Source organism: Thunnus maccoyii, chromosome 7, assembly GCF_910596095.1.
Source record: "Thunnus maccoyii chromosome 7, fThuMac1.1, whole genome shotgun sequence".
In the NCBI taxonomy this organism is placed as follows: Eukaryota; Metazoa; Chordata; class Actinopteri; order Scombriformes; family Scombridae; genus Thunnus; species Thunnus maccoyii.
Genome location: NC_056539.1, coordinates 158119 through 177586, shown reverse-complemented (window position 1 = coordinate 177586; position 19468 = coordinate 158119). Strand labels below are relative to the sequence as shown.

General features: G+C 39.8%; 2 protein-coding genes across 2 annotated transcripts in view; both read right to left on the bottom strand.

Annotated features, from left to right (window-relative positions):
- The window catches only part of slc5a9 (solute carrier family 5 member 9), a 59787-nt gene extending 53377 nt beyond the window's left edge, over positions 1–6410 (bottom strand). Inside the window, exons 1-3 of the mRNA XM_042417712.1 lie at positions 6401–6410; positions 3591–3718; positions 2960–3001 (exon numbers count right to left, since the gene is read on the bottom strand). The gene's annotated coding sequence lies outside the window, so the exon portion shown is untranslated. The remainder of the gene's footprint in view (positions 1–2959; positions 3002–3590; positions 3719–6400) is intronic.
- A 1139-nt stretch (positions 6411–7549) lies between these two features.
- ndufa11 (NADH:ubiquinone oxidoreductase subunit A11) lies at positions 7550–19231 on the bottom strand. The gene is made up of 4 exons (XM_042417715.1): positions 19121–19231; positions 11542–11634; positions 9499–9621; positions 7550–7743 (listed from the first exon to the last, which is right to left on the bottom strand). The coding sequence occupies exons 1-4, from the start codon at positions 19197–19199 to the stop codon at positions 7631–7633; spliced, it is 408 nt and encodes a 135-aa protein (XP_042273649.1). The 5' UTR covers positions 19200–19231; the 3' UTR covers positions 7550–7630.
- Between the last annotated feature and the right edge of the window lie 237 nt (positions 19232–19468).

The following is a 19468-nucleotide window of genomic DNA, read 5'->3' as shown; positions in this document are numbered from 1 at the left end:
AGAGCAGGAAATCTTAATCTAAACACTGTCTCCCTTGGTGGTGGAACAAATTGCCAAACTCAATTCAGTAACCTAGGAAAATATTTTTTTGTGATTTTCAAGCATTTTCGTGTTTAAAAATATTTTCTTTATGTTCATGCTTGTTGAACAGGTGGTTTGATAAGTTGCTCTTACTCTTTTTACAAAGATTTTATTGCTTACAATAATGAGTGTTGTGTTGTTGTCAACTCAAGTCTTTTACTTCACCTGGTTCACTCCACCTCTCTGCTGTTCACTCTGTGTGTGTGTGTGTGTGTGTGTGTGTGTGTGGAGGAGCTGAGCCCCACTCTCGGTCAAACACTGACACAGAGAGTAGAGGAGAGGACAAAGAGGAGGGGTGCAGTGCGACCATAAGTTACACCAAAACGTATAAAAGATCCTTCCTTAAGAATACCCCAGGTTCTTAAAATTTTAAAACCGGTTCAATCTTGGGCAACACTCAAAGTGAGCAGGCCAAAGCAGTTCTTTTTGACCATGGGGTGCTCCACAATTGACATCCTCACTATCCTACCTCTGTGAGGGACAACAGATTTGGCAGCAAAACTTGAGCCTTAAGTAATGTGCAGCTTAAATCTCAATTGCCAAGTGGTTGATAGGGAGTGGATAATGTATTCCCCATCTACAAGAAATATATACTGCCCGAAATGAAGAGGAGAGGAGAGCATAAAGACTGTATCCTTGCACTGTGTTGCAGAGTGACAGCCGGGACTGTCGACTCCGGCCTAATGAAACAGAGTGAAGAAGAGAAGCAATCTTGGAGAGAGGCGTTCGAGGGAGTTAGAGCTTTTTGGCAGAGATGGGACTTGCTTTTAGGGGAGATGATGAATTGTTAGGTTCCCAACACAATGGAAACTACTTAAACATCTTGTCACAGTTTGATCCCTTTTTGGCAGGGCATATGAGAAAGTATGGACAAAAGGGGAGAGGTGGCATTTCTTATTTGTGTTCAACAAGTTGTCAACTCAAGGGGGAGAACAAAAAATCTATGGCTTTAATACAATGTTATCTACCCAGTTTGTTCATTGTCAGCTGATAATAAATACATTCACGTTTATTCATTTGGCAGATGCTTTTGTCCAAGTCAATGTACAAATGAGGTACGATCCAAGGTACAGTAGATCAAGGATTAGCCTTTGTGAATAAGTGCCTTGATATTCAGTTCCACATTCCACTGACACAATTGCCACAAGGCTTGCAGATCCTTGAGGTAAAATATACGCAAGCATCTAGCAGAAACCTTTCTTAGACAACCTGAGAAGGATGAAGACATGTAAAATGAGCGTATTAAGTGAGTGAGTACTCTCTGAACAGGTAGGTCTTCAAGTAATTTTTGAGGACAAAGAGAGATTCCGCTGACTAATTGAGTTTGGCAACTTGTTCCACCACCAAGGGAGAGGGGTTTGGATTAAGATTTCCTGCCCTGGTTCACTCCAGTGGCGTAATGGTTAAGACACATACCACATAACCACCACGTCCACAGTTCAATTCACAAGGAACTCTTGTTGCGTGTCATCTCTCTCTCCATATTTCCTATTTCTGCACTGACTGTCAAATAAAAATAAGCCCCCTCCAAAAAATCCAAAATCTAATTGGGTATGTTTTACACAACCACACCGCGCTGGTTAAGATAACAAATTGTTATGAAAAAGCTAAAATGAAAGCTATCTGTAAGTAGCCTAACTGTTTAGTATGGAGGCCAAGAACGTCCGTGCTTGCAATAATTTTTTTAATGCCATTATTTCGAGATCACGAGTTAATTATTTTGTTATCTTGAGATAACAAAGCTCGTTTTCTCATGATAATGGGTTAATTTATCTTGTCATCTCGAGAAAACAAAGTGCCATTTTCTCGATATTTTGCTGCCATTTTTTTTTATATGAAGTTAGGTCCAGCCACAGTAAACATAATGTTTAGCCTACATGTTTATCGTGCTTTCAATGCAGCACTGCACTATTTTCTTCCTTTTAAGCCTAACTAGTAACACTTTAAACAAGGTGTCTTGTCAGCCAATGGCAACCAAGAAAATAGACGTTGACATTGCGCTTTAGGTAACTATACATATTCATGACCAAATTGGCTTGGAGTCAGGGAAGCTGTAGCTACATTTGACTCCAAGCAGTCAATGTAGTTGGATGTGGAGGGAAAGGAAAACAAGCTGCTGCGTGTGAACAGTAGCCTAATCAGCACCACAAGGGACAGCTCTGTTTCAGGCTAACCAGGGTTAAATCATTTCTATGGGTTAAATACTATATATACAGTGTCAAACATGAAGAGATAACCCATGTATGTTAACCCAGAATAATGTTGGTGCTAGGTTAAATATTAAAAATAATAATAATAAATAAAAGTAAAAAGACAGGTACATTGATATTAATCATAATCAAAACATCATGTTTATGGGGTTGGATGGGTTATGCTGATCAAAAATAGCCCTATTCCACAAAAATAGAATCCATAATATTATATTGCACAGTGAGCTTTACACATCATCACGCCATCAAGGAACAACAACAACATAATCTATGCAGCCTACTGCTGGAGCTCTAGTTGACATGGTTGTTTGAAGTACTGTCTGATGCGTTGATCAATAATGGGTACTCCTGGATCTGACATTTTCAACTTAAATCAGTTGCTACAGTTGTCACGAAGCCATCTTTACATCCTGGCATTTCACTCTTGATCTCTGATAAATATTGTAAGTAGTAAGAGGGACAAAAACTTTTGTTTTCTCATGATAACGGGGTGATTATCTTGAGATAACAAAGCTTGTTTTCTTGAGATAATGAAATATTTAACTTGTGATCTTGAGATAACGACATTTCAAAAACTAATTGCAAACATGGCCGTTCTCGGCCTCTGTAGTTTAGCTTGGTTTGTAATGTACCGTACATTAATTTGTGGCAAACTCCTGTAAACTTACCTACTGGCGGAGGCGGCAGCCCGCCTTCCAAATCAGCCCCTCCTGGGGAGCAGAGGACAGGATGAATGACTGATAGTGACTGATGTAAATGGACTGCATTTCTATAGCACCTTTCTCAAAGCACTTTTACACTACATGCCACATTCACCCATCTGCAAACAGTCATATGTATAAGTATTAGTACTAGTACAAATGATCAATTACCTCATTATTGTGGGCATCACCTCCTAGAAGTAACCTTTAATGTTTGGAGGAAACATTAAAGTTTGAATTTAATTCTCCATTTGGTCAATTAATCAGCTGTAAGTTTTTGTCCCAAACAGTGACCTTGTTTATGGTTGCTCAATTAAAACAACCAATCACTTTTAAGATAAATGAAGACATTTATTAATAGCCAGACATCTTGACAATACATGACAAAGCATTCGAAAATAGATAAAGAATAATAAGGCCTATACATGATTATAAAAATAAAATAAAGAAATATTCAGCAAGAGTGGCTCGAGGTCTGTGACATATTGCAACAGGGAATGCTAAGGGAAGCTAACTGTACTTCTCTAAATAAATTATCTTTTTAATTTTAACGTTATTCAACATCAATCCTTGATCACAAAATCATGTTATGCCTTACTGTTAACGTGTTTTGTCGTGGTCGAAGCGTCATCTCGGAAGGTCCAGCGTTGCTTTGGTGTAGCGTCACCAGCGGTGTTTGGCAGTTGAAAAGGCCCAGGGATGGCAAAGGGATGTCTAGAGGTGCGTCTAGAGGGCCATGTCACAGCGTGCATAACTTTTTATCTGCATTAATATTCTAATATTAATATGCTACATGCATACACATAACTGTTGATGGTCAGTCTCCTATTTTGCAGAACCTTTATAGTCAAATAGTCTAACATTAACAATGACAAATAAATAGGACTTTTTTCTGAGCTCATGTACAAAAGTTAAGCATTATGCAAACCCTGGGTTCTGTCTTCCTCTAAATTGACTCAAAATGACTAATCTAAGTTATATAGTATACCATACATTATAGCATATACTAATGTCATAAAACAATAAGCCTGGATGTTTTTAGATAAAGAATGAAAAACAGGTTCTGGTCATATATAAGGCTGTTAAAGTCATGGACTTTGTTCTGCAGAACAAACTACAAGATGTTAGGCAATCCCTGCCATGGTACACCAAAATAATACCAGTTTACAGGCTTGTTTTAATCTGAGGAGACTAGCATGAAGTGACTGGATAAATAACATGCATCATTACAGAGTTAGTGTGAATGTGATTTTTGGACAAAGAAATTTAAGAAAAAAGACGAGAAAAAGACAGAGAGCAGCTGTGGTTGAGTTAGCTAGAGGGTGAATGAAGAGAGTGAGCGCTGGTAGTGAGGAAACCGGTGAATCAGATCAATAAAACGTTATTTAGGGCCCAAGCAACTGAAGGAATTATTGGTATTCTCTATTATTATTAGGGCCCGAGCACTGAACAGTGCAAAGGCCCTCTTGTAATTGACGGAATTATTATTATTCTGTATTCTTCTTCTTCTTCCGGAAGAAACTCACTTTTGAGGGGCTAAATGTGCTTGAAAACCTATGACTCTTTGCACTTATGTCAGAAGTCATGAAAAATATAATATTGTATGGGTCTTCGCCATAGGTGTGGCAAAATGGCTTGAGGGTGCCCTAGAAAATTTCTCCAAAATTGACGTACATGAACAAAATTTGGTAGGCACATGTATCATTGCCAGATGCACAAACATTCCTCTTGGAGCCATGCCCTAAATCCAACAGGAAGCTGGCCATTTTGAATTTAATTTGCAATTTTTGCACATCTTTTTGCCATTTCCAGGTGTTGTATTTTCACAAACTCCTCCTAGAGTAAGTCAACCAACTTCAAATTTGGTCAGTGTCATCTAAAGACTTTTGCAATGAAAAGTTATCAAAATCTTAAATTTTTTTTGAACGCCCTTGCCATGGTGACACAGGAAACTTTGATGTTTTGCCATGAAGCAGGAAGTTGTTGTAACTTGAATGTGCATTCTCCAACATCCACCAAATTTCTCATGCTTGATAAGAGTCCCAGCCTGAACACGTCTACATGTCAATATTAAGTCACTAGCGCCACATAGTGACAAGAGGAAGTCAGCCTTATATGACAAACATGATCTGATTCATATGAAATTTTCAAGGTGTGGTCAACAGTTGATGTGCAGCATCATGATATATAATCAGTGGGTGTTCTCTAGCACCACATAGTGGACACAGGACGTGATATTTAACTTCTTGTTGCAATGTTTGATAACAGTCCCGTCCTGAACATATCTGCATGACTGCAATAAAAGCCATTCAACTGCAACCTGCCCCGACGTGCGCGAATGTGCCAGGGCCCGATCATCGCTGCTTGCAGCTTTAATTTCTGATTGTTTCACAGCAGTTACGTTCTAAAGCACAGACACACTCACACACCATGGATGTATTATAAGAGCTGGATACTGGACTAAAAATGGCACCCATTCAGTACTATAGGAATTGCTCAATTGGCGCATATGCCAAAAAAGTTTCTAAATTCCAGGTTTGCTTTTGTGTTGTGCAGCCCACTGAATATGCACAGTAGTGTTTCCCCGGCTGGCCCTGCCTGTGAGTTCCCGCTCAGCCCATAGACTTTACATTGTAATGACGTGACAGATTTTTAAATCGCTTTTCTTTGCTCAAGGAAAGTTTTACAAATATAAAACCTCCATGGATCCAAAATTCATAATAGAAAGAGTCATAATTGACCTTGTTTGAAGTTCAAGGTGTCCTGTCAACAGTTGTCTCTTTTAGAATGTTGGTCTGTGGGCCGCAGGGGGATTTTTCGTTGCAATACCGCGAGTGGCCACTGGGAAAAATTGGCTGCAAGGTGAGTGGCAGAGCCCCATCTAGCTCTAACTATACGTCCATGGCTCACACACCTCCGCTCAATTCTGCAGCTGTACGCCATACTGCCTGATTTGGTCTGAATATGGGCTAACACAACAGCGTCAGCTCCATGTCTCGCCGTGCTGGCTGCCCGTTTCTAACCCCTACACATACAGTCGATCCAGCTCTGTGACTATCTCCGTAGCCAGCTTATCAGTATCACTATTCCCGCCTTGAACAAGCTGTGTAAAAGGGGCTTATGTGTAATTAGGGTAGTAGTTAGTTAGTTAGTTAGTTAGCCTTCAGCTTGAAAAGTGCCTCCCAGTGTTGATGCTACCATTTGCTAACAGAAAGCTACATTACTGTTGTTCTGGGTACATAAAGCAGCCTTCCCGAACTTGAAAATGTGCATTTGGACAATGGCGTTGCCTACAATAACAGAGAACTAACTATAAGCTAAATACACAACACATTAAATGTTTACCATTAATATCTACAGCATCCTCACGTACAATAAAACCCACATGGATTGCAGGAGAGCTCGTACCGTCGTCCATCTTTCAAGACCTGCAGGGGGATAAACGCAACGGAACCATCTGCCCTCTGATTGGACAGATTGACTCTGCGTTTGACCAATTGGATTCATACGTAAAAACAGGATCAAAATTCGCACTGGTAACTTGCAGTTTGTAGTTGTAACTTCAGAATCGCGCACACACAGGTAGGAAATTTGTGTGTCCGTCTCTCAGACTTTGAGAAACCTCACTATTGAAAAAAATTCTGCACAAATTTTAATTACACATACACAAAATATTTTTACAGCTACAAAACCTTTTTACACGTGCAAATTATATCTGTGTGCACAAAACGTTTTCACACATGCACAAAATAATTGTACAGCTTCAAAACTTTTTCACACATGCTCAAAATATTTCTACAACTGCAAAACTTTTCTACACAATCACAAACCATTTTACAAGCTGAAAATATTTCTGACCATTATTTGATTCCATATTTTTCCATAATCAAAAACATTTTGGCTTAACAAGTGAGGCCTTTAGCTACTAAGTGAAACATTGTGGCCTTAATTCAAGCTTTTTTTTTCAGCAGATTTACCCATTGTCAATCATTTTAATGATTACTGATCTAGTTTTATGCATTTTGTCCAGCATTACATGGATTACTAAACATCTTGCCTCCTCAGTCCAGATCTATTTATAAAGACCTTTGGAGATATTCCTAATGACCTGACAGTTTTCCATTTAAGCACTTTTGCACTCCACAGATTTCTTACAGGAAATATTTCAGATTTAGAAGATCATGAAAGCGCTGCTCCAGATTTGATAACCCCCAAAACTAACAAACCTAAAACTGACCTTTTTTTGATGTGTGTCTTCTATGTGGTAACTTGTGTTATGAAGCTTGATGACATCAATATTACCATGAATATTATTTTATGTGAATGAGAGACAAATATATCAACATGAACCATCTGGGAAAATGTATTAATTTCATGACCATAATTTAAATCTGAGCATTTCTACATAATAAAACAAATGCTTCAAACAGGAATAAACTCATTGTTAATAAAAATCCATAAAAGAGAAAAAAATCTGTTAGAAGATCTGTCAAAACCTTACTTCAGGAGTACTGTTCTCAACATTTAAGAAGAAATTAACTGAACTGACTCAGGGTGTATTATGTTATTTTCAGAAGAATTTTATTACATGAACTCTTAATTTACAACAGACTGTTCATCTTACAGCCATCTTCCTTCTCATAGTTTGGGGGGTCCAGCTAATTTCCATCCCTCCATCTTGCCGACTTTAGTGAAGAAGGCCAGTGTTCCCAGACCCAAACATGCTGATGTACCGGTCATAGCACTGTGGGCTGGACGGACACACACACACAGACACACACACAGAGACACACACACAGAGACACACACACACAAAATTATGGCTTCACTTAGGCAAGCTGTTAGCATAATTTTACACTTTTTCTGCCATAAAAATAGTACCTATAAAAAGAATTCAATTAGTCAATCAATCATTGTATTTGTCCCCATTGGGCAATTGGTTGCGCAGCAGTATTGGCACCCTGTTTTTCAAAGCTGGATCTGGAAGGCTTGTAAAGGTAGAGGGTAACAGGAAGGCAGAAAAAACACAGACATGTAGCCTAATACACAGTCATGGCCTTAACTGGCCTAGTCAATGTTTGGACTCGCAGTTAATTCACAGTCACCATGAAATGTACCAGAGTTAGAACAGCTTTATAAAGAAGAATGTGGTAAACTACAATTTCCACATATGGAAAGCTGACAGAGATAAATCAACATAAGAATCACAGCTGCCAGAAGTACCTCTACTAAATACTGACTGACCACAGGAAGTCAATACTACTATGCAATCAATTATTTGTTGTTTTATATTTGTGAATGATGTCTGTGTTCTTCATTCTTTGTAAACCTCACTTAGTATTTTGATGTCAGGATTATTATTTATTGATTATTGACATTTTAGATTTCTTTCAAATAGTAATTTTGTTGTAGTAAACACCTTGCTGCTCTAAAAACAATATTTAGTTTTATCAGGGTTCCCACACATTCCCCCCCCAGTAACTAACCAACCGCAAACACAGCACCTAAGCCCTCCAGAACCCTAGGGAAAACCTGCCTTCACCAAAATGGTGTTTGATGCTGTGTGTACCTTTATTTTATTTCAAGTACTTTGGGGCAATTAAGCCTTGTAGCCTTAATGCGATCAAAGCACCAGATCTGTGGCGACATGTTCAGAAATGTAACAATTCCTGTGCGGACACAGCTTCACAGCTATCTAGTGATGGTACAATGGGTGCTTTCCATTTGGCTAACATGGCTCCTTGCTTCCCTCATTCACAAGTCTTAGCAATGCAAGAAAGAGATGCAACAGGGAAATGTGCGGGGGGGGGGGGACTGTATTCATCGCTCACTCCAGGTTCATTTTGAGATTATTCATGACGCACTGCTACTCAGTTTAAGAGAAAAACATCTGAAGCCTGATATGGTGTAAAGTTGTCACAGATTGTGACTGATAGAGACAGTACCAACAGATAATTAAAATATGTCTATTAACAGAACGGACATGAGGGAGAAATGAAATCACCCATAAATAAAATCTATAGCCTAAAGTTTGTGAGAGGCTGCACGTACAGAAAGTCAGATATCAATTTCAGGCTCAGGCTGAAATTATGAGGCTAATAATAATAATAATAATAATAATAATAATAATAACTGACAGTGAAGCTGTATAGGACTGTGTGGCTGAATCTTTCTTTAGAAGATTGACTTGGAAGAGAAAATAAAATACAAAGAAAAGGCTAATGAAGTAAAAGTTGCAAAGAGTGAATAGACTCTATATGAATAAATATATTGCCATACAGTGTTTCTTATCTACAATATTACAATTATGCAATATTATAAATACTACAGAATAATAAAGCCATTCTTTTTACTGTACCATCAGATCAGCTGACCAGTCAATAAAACGATTGTGATTGAAGGGGTGTACAAGAGGTGAACAGTGCGTTCACCATTACAAATACAGGAGGCATCCTTAGCTGAATGGAAAGCACCCAGGGTCTCTCTCTGCCAGTATGGTTACTCACTTCTGGCTCCCAGGAAGATCCCAGAGGCACAGCCCCCAATGAAGTAGTTCAGTGGGTCATCTGGGGCTTCACGAGCCTGAGCACTGAGACACGTTGCCATGCCAAAGATGGCTCCCATGGTGGCTGGCACAATACACACAGATACACATATTAGCATTGCACAATTTGATGCCATCATCCAGAGCAGTTTGACTGAGATTTGGACAGCGATACATTCATCATTGTTGTGGATCTGTACTTCAGCACATTAGATTGAAATGAAACCATGATGTTGAAGTGCCTACTTTGATCTCAATTCTAGGATAATGCAGGTCAATAATGCTTAACATACAGCCAAATCAAACAAGAAGTATAAGGGCTTAAGTGGAAAGTTCTAAGTCACTCACCTCACCTCAATCCACTTCACCTCAATGTTTTGATCTTTAGTTGTCCAAGCACCGAAGGTGCAGGAACACTATTGTTTTTGCTAGGCTTGGGCTAACTTCAAGACATTTCTCTGGGCTAATGTGGACGACCCCCCACTTTTAAAAACACCTGTGTTTAGAAAAATACTGAATGTAACTTACATCATGGTAGGGCTGCTCTATTATGGCAAAAATCATAATCGTGATTATTTTGGTCAATACCGAGATCATCATTATTTAACACAATTACTCACTGAGTCATGGAACAGAAATGCTTCCATTTTATTAAATGTATCAATCCACACAAAATCCAAGACACATGCAAGACATCGGCATCTCACTGAGAATCCCCCCCCCCCCACCCCCCCCTGCTGTCAGATATTTACTGCTTTTCTGACAGCAGTAAATATCTGCTGTCAGTCAGCCTGGTGAAGGCAGTTTGGCTGGCTGCTGTCCTCTCAGCTCCCCAAGAGCTGCTGATCACAGACAGGGTTAGGGTTAACAGACAGGGTTAGGGTTAACCCTAACAGACAGGGTTAGGGTTAACCCTAACCCTGTCTGTGGAAAGAGACACTGAACACAGGTCGGAGTCAGTGTGGATTGAACGGACAGAGCATGCTTACACATGTCTCGCTTACTATGTCGATTCCCAGTGACAGTGAGTTTGGGCTTTTAAGGAGGGATGAAAGCGCACTGCTGTAATGGAATGGGTGTGCACTGAATTTCTTATAACACAAGACAAAACAAGACCATCACTGCGAAAGGAAAGCAGCACAATAATTGTTTTATCAAGATTATCTTATTTTCATAATCTTTGGAAGCCAAAATTGTAATTGAAAAAAAAATTTGATTAATCGCCCAGCCCTGCATCATAGTGTTACATCCCCACATGCTCTCCTTCCAGGCTCCTGGAGGTGGTCAAAAATTATTTTCTGCAGCAGTTAGCATTTATAAGACTGCCTGTTTGTCTTTTTGAGTTCCTTACTATCTGTGACAGTGGTATTTGGCAGCTTGACATGTTCCATTTCTGCAGTAGAGACATAGGAAAACGCTGTGGACTTGTCATGAATTTATGGGGCGGCTGTGAGGTAGAGCGGGTCGTCCACTAATTGGAAGATCGGTGGTTTGATTCCCGGGTCCTCCAGTCCGCATGTCCTTGGGCAAGATACTTAACCCCAAATTGCTGCTGATGGCTATGCCATCAGCATATGAATGTGTGTGAATGGGTGAATGTGATTTGTAGTGTAAAAAGCGCTTTGAGTGGTCGGAAGACTAGAAAGGTGCTATACAAGTACAGTCCATTAACCATTTTCTCCATGGCAGAAAAACACATTACACAAGCCTTCGGAAACTCCTGCTGGTTAAACTGGACTAACGAAACACTTTTACGGCTGACTGACTCAAACACACTCACATTACCAACAGATTTTTATTTTTATTGTAGAAAGTATTGTGAAAATCTATTACATGTCCATTTTAAATATCAATTTAAGTCTCAGAGTCAGGCTCTTCATGTACTGTATGTGTGCATATTTCATCCAACAAATGAATGTCCCTACAAAACCAAATCTGCACCTTTGCTCTATAGACCAGAGAACTGTGTACTTGTGGATTTGTGAATGATAATATGAATATTTACCCATGGTAACAGTGGTGTTGGTGGCCCTCTGTAGCGCTGCCACTGCAGAATCAGGCTGGAAAGCCACTATGTGATAGGCTGAACCAACCAGGCCTGAAAACACACACACACACACAAATTAACAAATTGGAAATCTACAAAAACAAACAAATGTAACTATGTCTGTAGCATTGAGTTTGAAAAGCTTTTAAGAGCTAAAAACTAGCTTTTGTCTTACAGAAACATTCTTAAATATGTTCATTTTCTAACATTAAAGACCAAACGACTAATCGATTAATCACGAAAATCAATGCCAAACAACTGGCAGTATATTTGGGCTCCTGTATTCTTACTGGTACATTTGTACTAATCTATGATAATGTATTCTTTCTGATCCGTCTCTATATCCAAGTGCGCCATAGGTGTGCCTTGCAGGCCTGGCCACAAAAATACAAAAAAGTACACTGGACATACCTCTGCACTGCTGGGTTCATGAAAATACACCCTATAGCATGTGTTATGACAAAGGGGAAAAAATCTAAACAATATTGCCTCTTAATATAACACCCTATTTAATTTCTCCAATTTTGTCTCCAACATGCCTGGTTATGAAATTCAGGCATCATGTAATTGGTTTAAGATATTCATATATTTCATGGAATTTATATTTATCTATCGTTTTGAATCCGGTGTGGGGAAACAAAAAAATTGTGAGGTGCCTGAGTCTATTCCGCTCATTCAGCAACTGTACAGTTGTACCTACTGTAAAAGCCAACTCTCTGTAAAAGCTGTGCGTAAAATTGCTTACAAAGTATTGCATTCCACCATTTTGTCAAACATATTTTTTGTAAGTGGCAACCTTCGAGGCTGAAAAATGAAGCCAACCTGGAAGTGCCAAAAACTGCAGTTCCCCGAATGGCCACTTGTGGCTGGCTCCAAAAGTCAATCCCCATAGATCCCCATGTTAAAATGCCCAACTTTACAGCAGAAATAAACATGTTTACAGCCTGGTACAAAGAATGGTTTTGGTCTCTATAGTCAATATCCCCATTCATGACAACTGTACAAGGAGTGAATTTTAATATAACTCGTCTGTTTAAATTTTACTACGGCTTAAAGTAATGCATATTTAAGGGCATGGCTGCTTTGAGTGACTGGTGGGTGCCATCACAGGTAAGTTGCTACAACAGGGGCAATCACTGATTAGGTAACGCAACCATGGCGTAACCCAAGATTCACAGAGGATGCACCGCCATTGCTATTTCAGTGTGTTTTCAGTTCATAGAACTTAATTGTAATGTTTTGGTTGCCTAAAAAAAGTCTTGTTCAGCATTTGGTTGTGTTAAGAGACCCTCTGAGGAGTCAAATGTTCATTTTTTTCCAGTAAGTACATTTTGTTTTAATGGTTTTCAGCCTCTTTTTCACTCGCGAAAATTAGCATTAGCATTACCACAGTTAACCATAGACTGTAAGTGCACCATGCTAAGCAAGCTAGCAGCTAGCGTTAGGTTCAGCTCCACCCTCTCATCCAAATATGGTCACTTCTGGCTCCAAAAATCAAAGATGGCAATGGGAAAATATACAAGTAGCATAAGGAATAGCTTATTGCACAGTGAGTGTGGTCTAGAGAGAGAGAGAGAGCGCGCGAGTGTGTGACATAAAGGCTGCAGCTACCAGAGCATCCTGCCTACCCGGGGAGACATGAGAGCAGCTGCTTGCTAACAGTTACGTGTGTTTACAGCTGAGAGCAGAAGGGAAGACAGACATCTCACTCCGCTACTCTTTGCCTTGACTCTGCACGGTCACGGAGCAGACACTTCAGTTTATAATTGTAGTGTCTTCTCTTACTAAGTAATGATAACACACTTAGTATTTTACAAATTAGAGTTTTTTATTTGATGAACATGGGTGCTGATGCGAAAATGAACTGAATAGGTTTTATTTCTACAAAAAAAAAGCCAACGACAGTGGGGGCGGTGGGCAAGTAATGTTATCGGTGTATGTCCAAACACAGTGTAACACTGGTAACACCTTTGCACACAGCAACAGGTTTTGCTCAGCACCAACCCTAACATATAATCAAGACATAATAGTCATACAGACATGTTTTTAACTACCAAGCATCAGCATCAACCCAGTCAGCTTACCTCAAGCCTTGCTCTGTTATGGGGGTTGGGCACCAGGTTCCCTGGCGCTCAGCGTGTGGCGAGCAGTAGGGCTGGGCAATATGATCAAAATCTCATATCCCAATATAGGTCATTTCATATCCCGATAACAATACCTATCCCGATACAGCACATTTTAATTCAATGAATAAATAGTTGGTCCGTCCCCTCCGTCTCCCCCCACCGGCATAAAGCCACCTCTGTGTGTGCTTTTATATAGCATGCAGCTGTTCCGGATTCAGAGGCATGATGGAGATCAGACTGATCAGAGCTATAAACTCTGCCATGAGGGCGGACAAAGACATTACTAGAATGAGGGGAGGACATTTCTCTTCGTTTGATAACATTAAAAGTTAAGTTAGACTTTTCTGTTGGATTCCTGACTTTAAAAAAGACGAGAGACAAAGAGAGAGAGAGCTGAGAGCACCAGAGAGAGCAGCTGTGGTCAAGTGAGCTAGAGAGTAAATGAAGAGAGGGAACACTGGTAGTGAGGAAGCCGGTGAATCAGATCAATAAAACATTATTTTCTGATTGTTTCATAGCAGTTTCATTCTAAAGCACAAACACGCCCACACCCACACACACCTCCGCTCAACACTGTGGATGTACGCTGCCCCACCTGGTTTGGTCTGAGTACGGGCTATGGGGCTATAGAGAGCAGAGGAGAGTAGAGCGACCATAAATGACAGCAAAACGCAGCAGAGACTCACACTGAGCTGAAATTAAAAGAGTGCACATAAATTTGGTAAATAACATAAATAAAGACAGTCTCTACTGCATTTTGCTATCATTTATAGTCACCGTTCCGCTGCTCTTTCTCAGCGCTGCGGGACTGAGCCCTCTGCATGTGTGCAGCCCAGCAGAGAGACAGCAGTGAAGAGTTGACAACAACTAAACTCAATACCATAAGTGCAATAAAAGCTTTGCGAGTAAAACGTCAAGAAGAGTAATTTATCAATGTAATCCACGCAAAAGATGGACAGACTCCAAATGACGAAAAATATTGCCATGAAGAGGGTGATTTGCGTCACAACAATATAAATGATAGAGCAAAATATGAAACGATAGACATTTTTCTCTCATCACACGATATAGGCTACATCGTCATATTGCACAGCCCTAGCAGGCAGGATCCTCCAGAGCCACCAGATGAGCCAAACATTCAATACACATGCATCGAAGCATAAAACAAGAAGGGCCTAGCCTCAAACAAAAAAAAAAAAAAAAAAAAGGAAAAACATCAACATAACACGGTTGTGACAGTTGCTTGCCATTCACCACGGTGGCTTGTCTATAGTGCAGTATTGCAATATTGCGGTTATTGTGACAGCCCTAATTCAGCATAAATTACATGTAAAGCAATAATATATATGTGTGTTCTAAATTTGTCACACCACAGAAAAATGGGTAATCAACACTGAGCCAAGTTTGCATGATTAAAAAAAGTCACCAAGTATATAAAATTAGGCTACATAATAGTGAAAAAATAAGCAGGATTCTCTGCTCTGAAACACTGGGGGTGTGTCCACTGAAGGCACTGAAAGCAGGACCCAACTGAACAGCCTGTGTTAACAATGCTCATACCAAACTCCTATATAAAAATACATAATTTAATATAGGCCTCATTTGTAGGTAAAAGGCAAGCAACATGGATATTTTAAAAATAAAGTAACGATAGGAGCCACTGTTTAATTTGGCACATATTTTGTACTTGGACTTGTGACTAGTTAACAAGCAAACCATCACCAAGCATCATTATGTTAAATTGTCTTTTTTTCCCCCCTAATGGAGTTCACTGCACTTAACGTTACTCACTTCTGAAACATCCGTTTCAAAACATTCATTGTGGTCGTCACCTTTGGAGCAAGTGCCTCTCACGTCGTGCTTTTTGTTGAAGTGCTGCTCGGCAAATGCTTTCCCTCTGGCCAGGGACCTCCCAGCTGTACAGCCAGAGCTGAAGCTGAGGGCAGCAGCCAGTGTTGGTTGCTGCCAGCACCACGTCAGTTGACTCTACCCGTCCTCCCAGCCGGTGCTGAACACAAAGCAGTGAGCGGTGGCCAGTAGGGATGTCACGAGAACCGATGGGTAAAAAGTCGATACCTAAATTCTGAAAATGTGACTCATTTTTCTACAGTACCATATGTACTGGGAATGCAATTCCTCTGGAACTGACTGGGAGAGCATATACACCTACAAGTGTTCTAGTCTGCCATTAAATGCCAAAGGAAGAGGAATGCCCACCTGCATGAAGAACACGTGGAAAATGTCAGCAAGTGCAGCTGCAGCGACAACTCTGCCTCAACTTGTTGAAAGAAGAACAGTAAAACTTGTGTATGGAAGTACCTTACATTCGAGGCAGATCATCAGGGATGAATAATAAATCCACAAAAAACAGTACGCAAACCATTAAACTTTTCAGACCAAAGTGTGGAAACACGTCCAACTTAGCGAAGAACCTCAAAGACAGACATCCAGATTTATTCAAAGAATTCATAGTGGATGAGTTTCAATTCATGCTAATGTTACATTAACAACATATCCACAGCATTATCCTTGTTATCCTTATCCTGAAATACACGTCACCATTATTTTTGTTTGAGACAGCTGCCATTGCTGTGTAGCCTATGTTTCCATACAACGTTTGCAATGGCTAACACTAAAGACTACTGTGTTCAGGCTAATGTAATGTAACCACAGCTCAGAGTGGTAGCTAACGTCCTTATTGTTCAGTCTGAGTCATCTATTATCAAAATATAACGTTAGCATTTTAAATAAATATTTCCAGACTAATCGTCTGTCACCATGTTAGTAAATTTAAACCACTGCTTGCGCTCTGAGTATATAGAGGTGTGTGTGTATGTGTGTGTGTGTGTGTGTGTGTGTGTGCGTGCGTGCGTTAGTACATTGTGTGTGCGGCCTCTCCTGTTTTCTTACAGTCATTGAGCTATACCTGATGACTGAAATCTGCCTGTACAACTGATCTGTGGATGAGCAGAGCTGCAGACATCTTCATGGCTATTACTATGCAGTACATAACCAAGTCATGGGAGACACACTTTTGGTGTTTAGGCTGTAGCGGCCTGAACACAGAACACACAGCTAAAGTTTGAAGGATGCCTTTGAAAAGAGGATTGAAGAGGAACAGAGGTTAGACTTTTCAAGAATGGCAGACATCACAACAGACAATGCCTCCAACAACAGGCAGGTGGTGTTGGCAGAGGACAGAAAAAAATGGCATCTGATGCCCAAAGACACTGACATCTGAAAGTCTGAAAGAAGTCCTTGGACCACTGAGTCCTTTTACTGATGCACTCAGTGGTAAGAAGCACACAACCTCTTCTCTGTCTTATTACCATTGAAGTGGAAGATATTCACTTGTCTAAGTGATTAAGAGGATGACTCTACTTACTGGGGAGATGAAGGGTACAATCAAAGAATATCTCAAGCAACGTGATGATGACAGGGAATTACAGATTCTATTTAACACTGGTTAGCTAGGCTTACTATAACCCATACAAACCAGTAGTTCCAACAATCATGTTGCCTAATGTTCTCTGGACAGCAAAATGGATTATATAACTTCCCCCATCAGTGCTGGTCACTCATTGCGAGAGCTGTCTACATCAAACCGAGACATGTACTTTTCTCTCTAAATGCACTTTAATGCACTGTGCTGTTAACTGCTTGTTCTTTTTTTGTTTTTTTTTCTCTTGGGTTTTATATGTTTTTATCATTTTTTAAAGGGAATTTTTAGATATACAGTATATTGTTATCCTTTCTGTTGTTGTTGCACTGCTGTGGGCTGGGAGAAACAGCATTTAGTTTTTTTGTGTATGCAAATACACAAGAAAATGACAATAAACTGAATCTTGAATGGATGATGTCAAACAAAGGCTTTTGGACCAAGTAAGGATGCTGCTGATGATGGAAGTGGAACCCATGTACCAAGACAAATAGAGGCCTCAAGCCAAGACGGGCCATAAAAAAGTCAGAGACTGATTTGAAACAGCTAGTTTTCAGTTGCTTTGCAGTTCTTCAACTTGTGTCAGTTGCTTTTCTTATTTTAAGGCTATATGCCAGTGCTGGACTTGACACTTGGAGCCTGGTCAGTGTTTTTCTTATTCTAATAAAAATGTTTACCTTTTTATTTTATTTTTTTCATGTCTTGGCCAGGTACTGCAATTGTAATGCTGTGCTATCATAAAAAGTTGATTGTATTTTAAGCACAGTTTTGTTTGTTTTAAATACCTGAAGGCTACATGCCACTGTTTTTGCAATGTTAATAATAGTTTCACTTTATTTATTATATCTATTCATTATTTCCATATTTTTTTCATGTCTCAATTGCAATTGTAATACTGTGCCATCATAAAAAGTTGATTGTTTGTAATTAAGCACAGTATTGTTTGTTTCAAATACTTGAAGGCTACATGCCACTGTTGTTGTTTTATAACGTTCAAATCTTTTTAATACAGGAGTGTATGTTCAAGTACATGGGATTTCTTGTATTGTTTCTGTTTTTGCCGTAGTATCGGATTGGGAATCGAGAATCGTGGAATTTCACTGGTACTGGTACTAAATTTCTGGTATTGTGACAAATCTAGCGGCTGGTGTCGGCTGCTGCCGGTGCCGTGTCTATTGACTCTATCCGTCCTCCCAATCGAACAGCTGGTGCTGAAGCTGAAGCCGATGGCGGTTCCACCCACCGACAGACGCTTCAGCTGGGTTTAAAATAACTCCCTGAGCACTAACATTAACTGAAAACGGCCCCATTCACCAGTAACAGCGGATTATCCAAAGCGAATCTCTTTGTCTCTGATAAAAGTTAATAAAACTACCCAGTATAAAAAAATTAATTCCATTGCATTCCTGTAAAACTCGGCTGCTTAACATTCTCGGTAAATTTCACATTAACAAATCTAAACAGTCTGGCTGCAACCTCTTTCCTTGTGTTTTATTGAACTTAAGCAGTATGTGACGTTAACTAAAGATGAGAGGAACAAAAAAGCTAAGAAGACTTTCAGTACTGTGGCAGAAAAAAATTGATCTCGTGTTGAAATGGATAGACCGTATAAAGTTTGTGCATGGCAAGAGATTTCTGTGTGTTAGCTCACTGTTAGCAGCAAGAAACATACTATTAGTTGGAGACCTCACACATTGGCTATTTGGGGCTTTAGAGCACATGTACTGCAACAACACCCAACATCAAAATTCGAAAAATTAAACCTAAATCAAATTGGTTTAGCTTAGCATTGGGTTGTAACCAGAATGCATACCATAACTTCATGATAGTCCTGGGCTAACCAGCTAGCTCAAAAGCCTTAGCATTAGCGAAAACATTAGGTTATCGCACAGTTAAATGTCACTACCCAGCACAACACCATGCATCTTTAGCCAGCATGACTCGACATTGTGTAATGAATGGTGATATTTACCCAAAGCGGTGGCGAGTTTGGTAGTGATCCATGTTTTTTCGACGCAGTCTGTGCCCTCTGGTAGGTCCCAGTACCCCATTTCTGAATTGCAAGGACACGCTCAAATGAACGGAATTCTCGCGAGAAATAAATTCACTGTATGTTTTAGCGGCTTGCAAGCCAGTTTATATTTCATTACCGTCACCTACTGGAATGGAGTGTGGATTGGCACCATATAATGACTGGCACTGAATAGAAAGCCAGGTCTTATCTCATAATCATGACTTCCGTATCTCATAATTATGGCTTACTATCTTATAATTACGAGAAAAGATCTAGTAAATATATTACTAGAACAAAATTATGGCT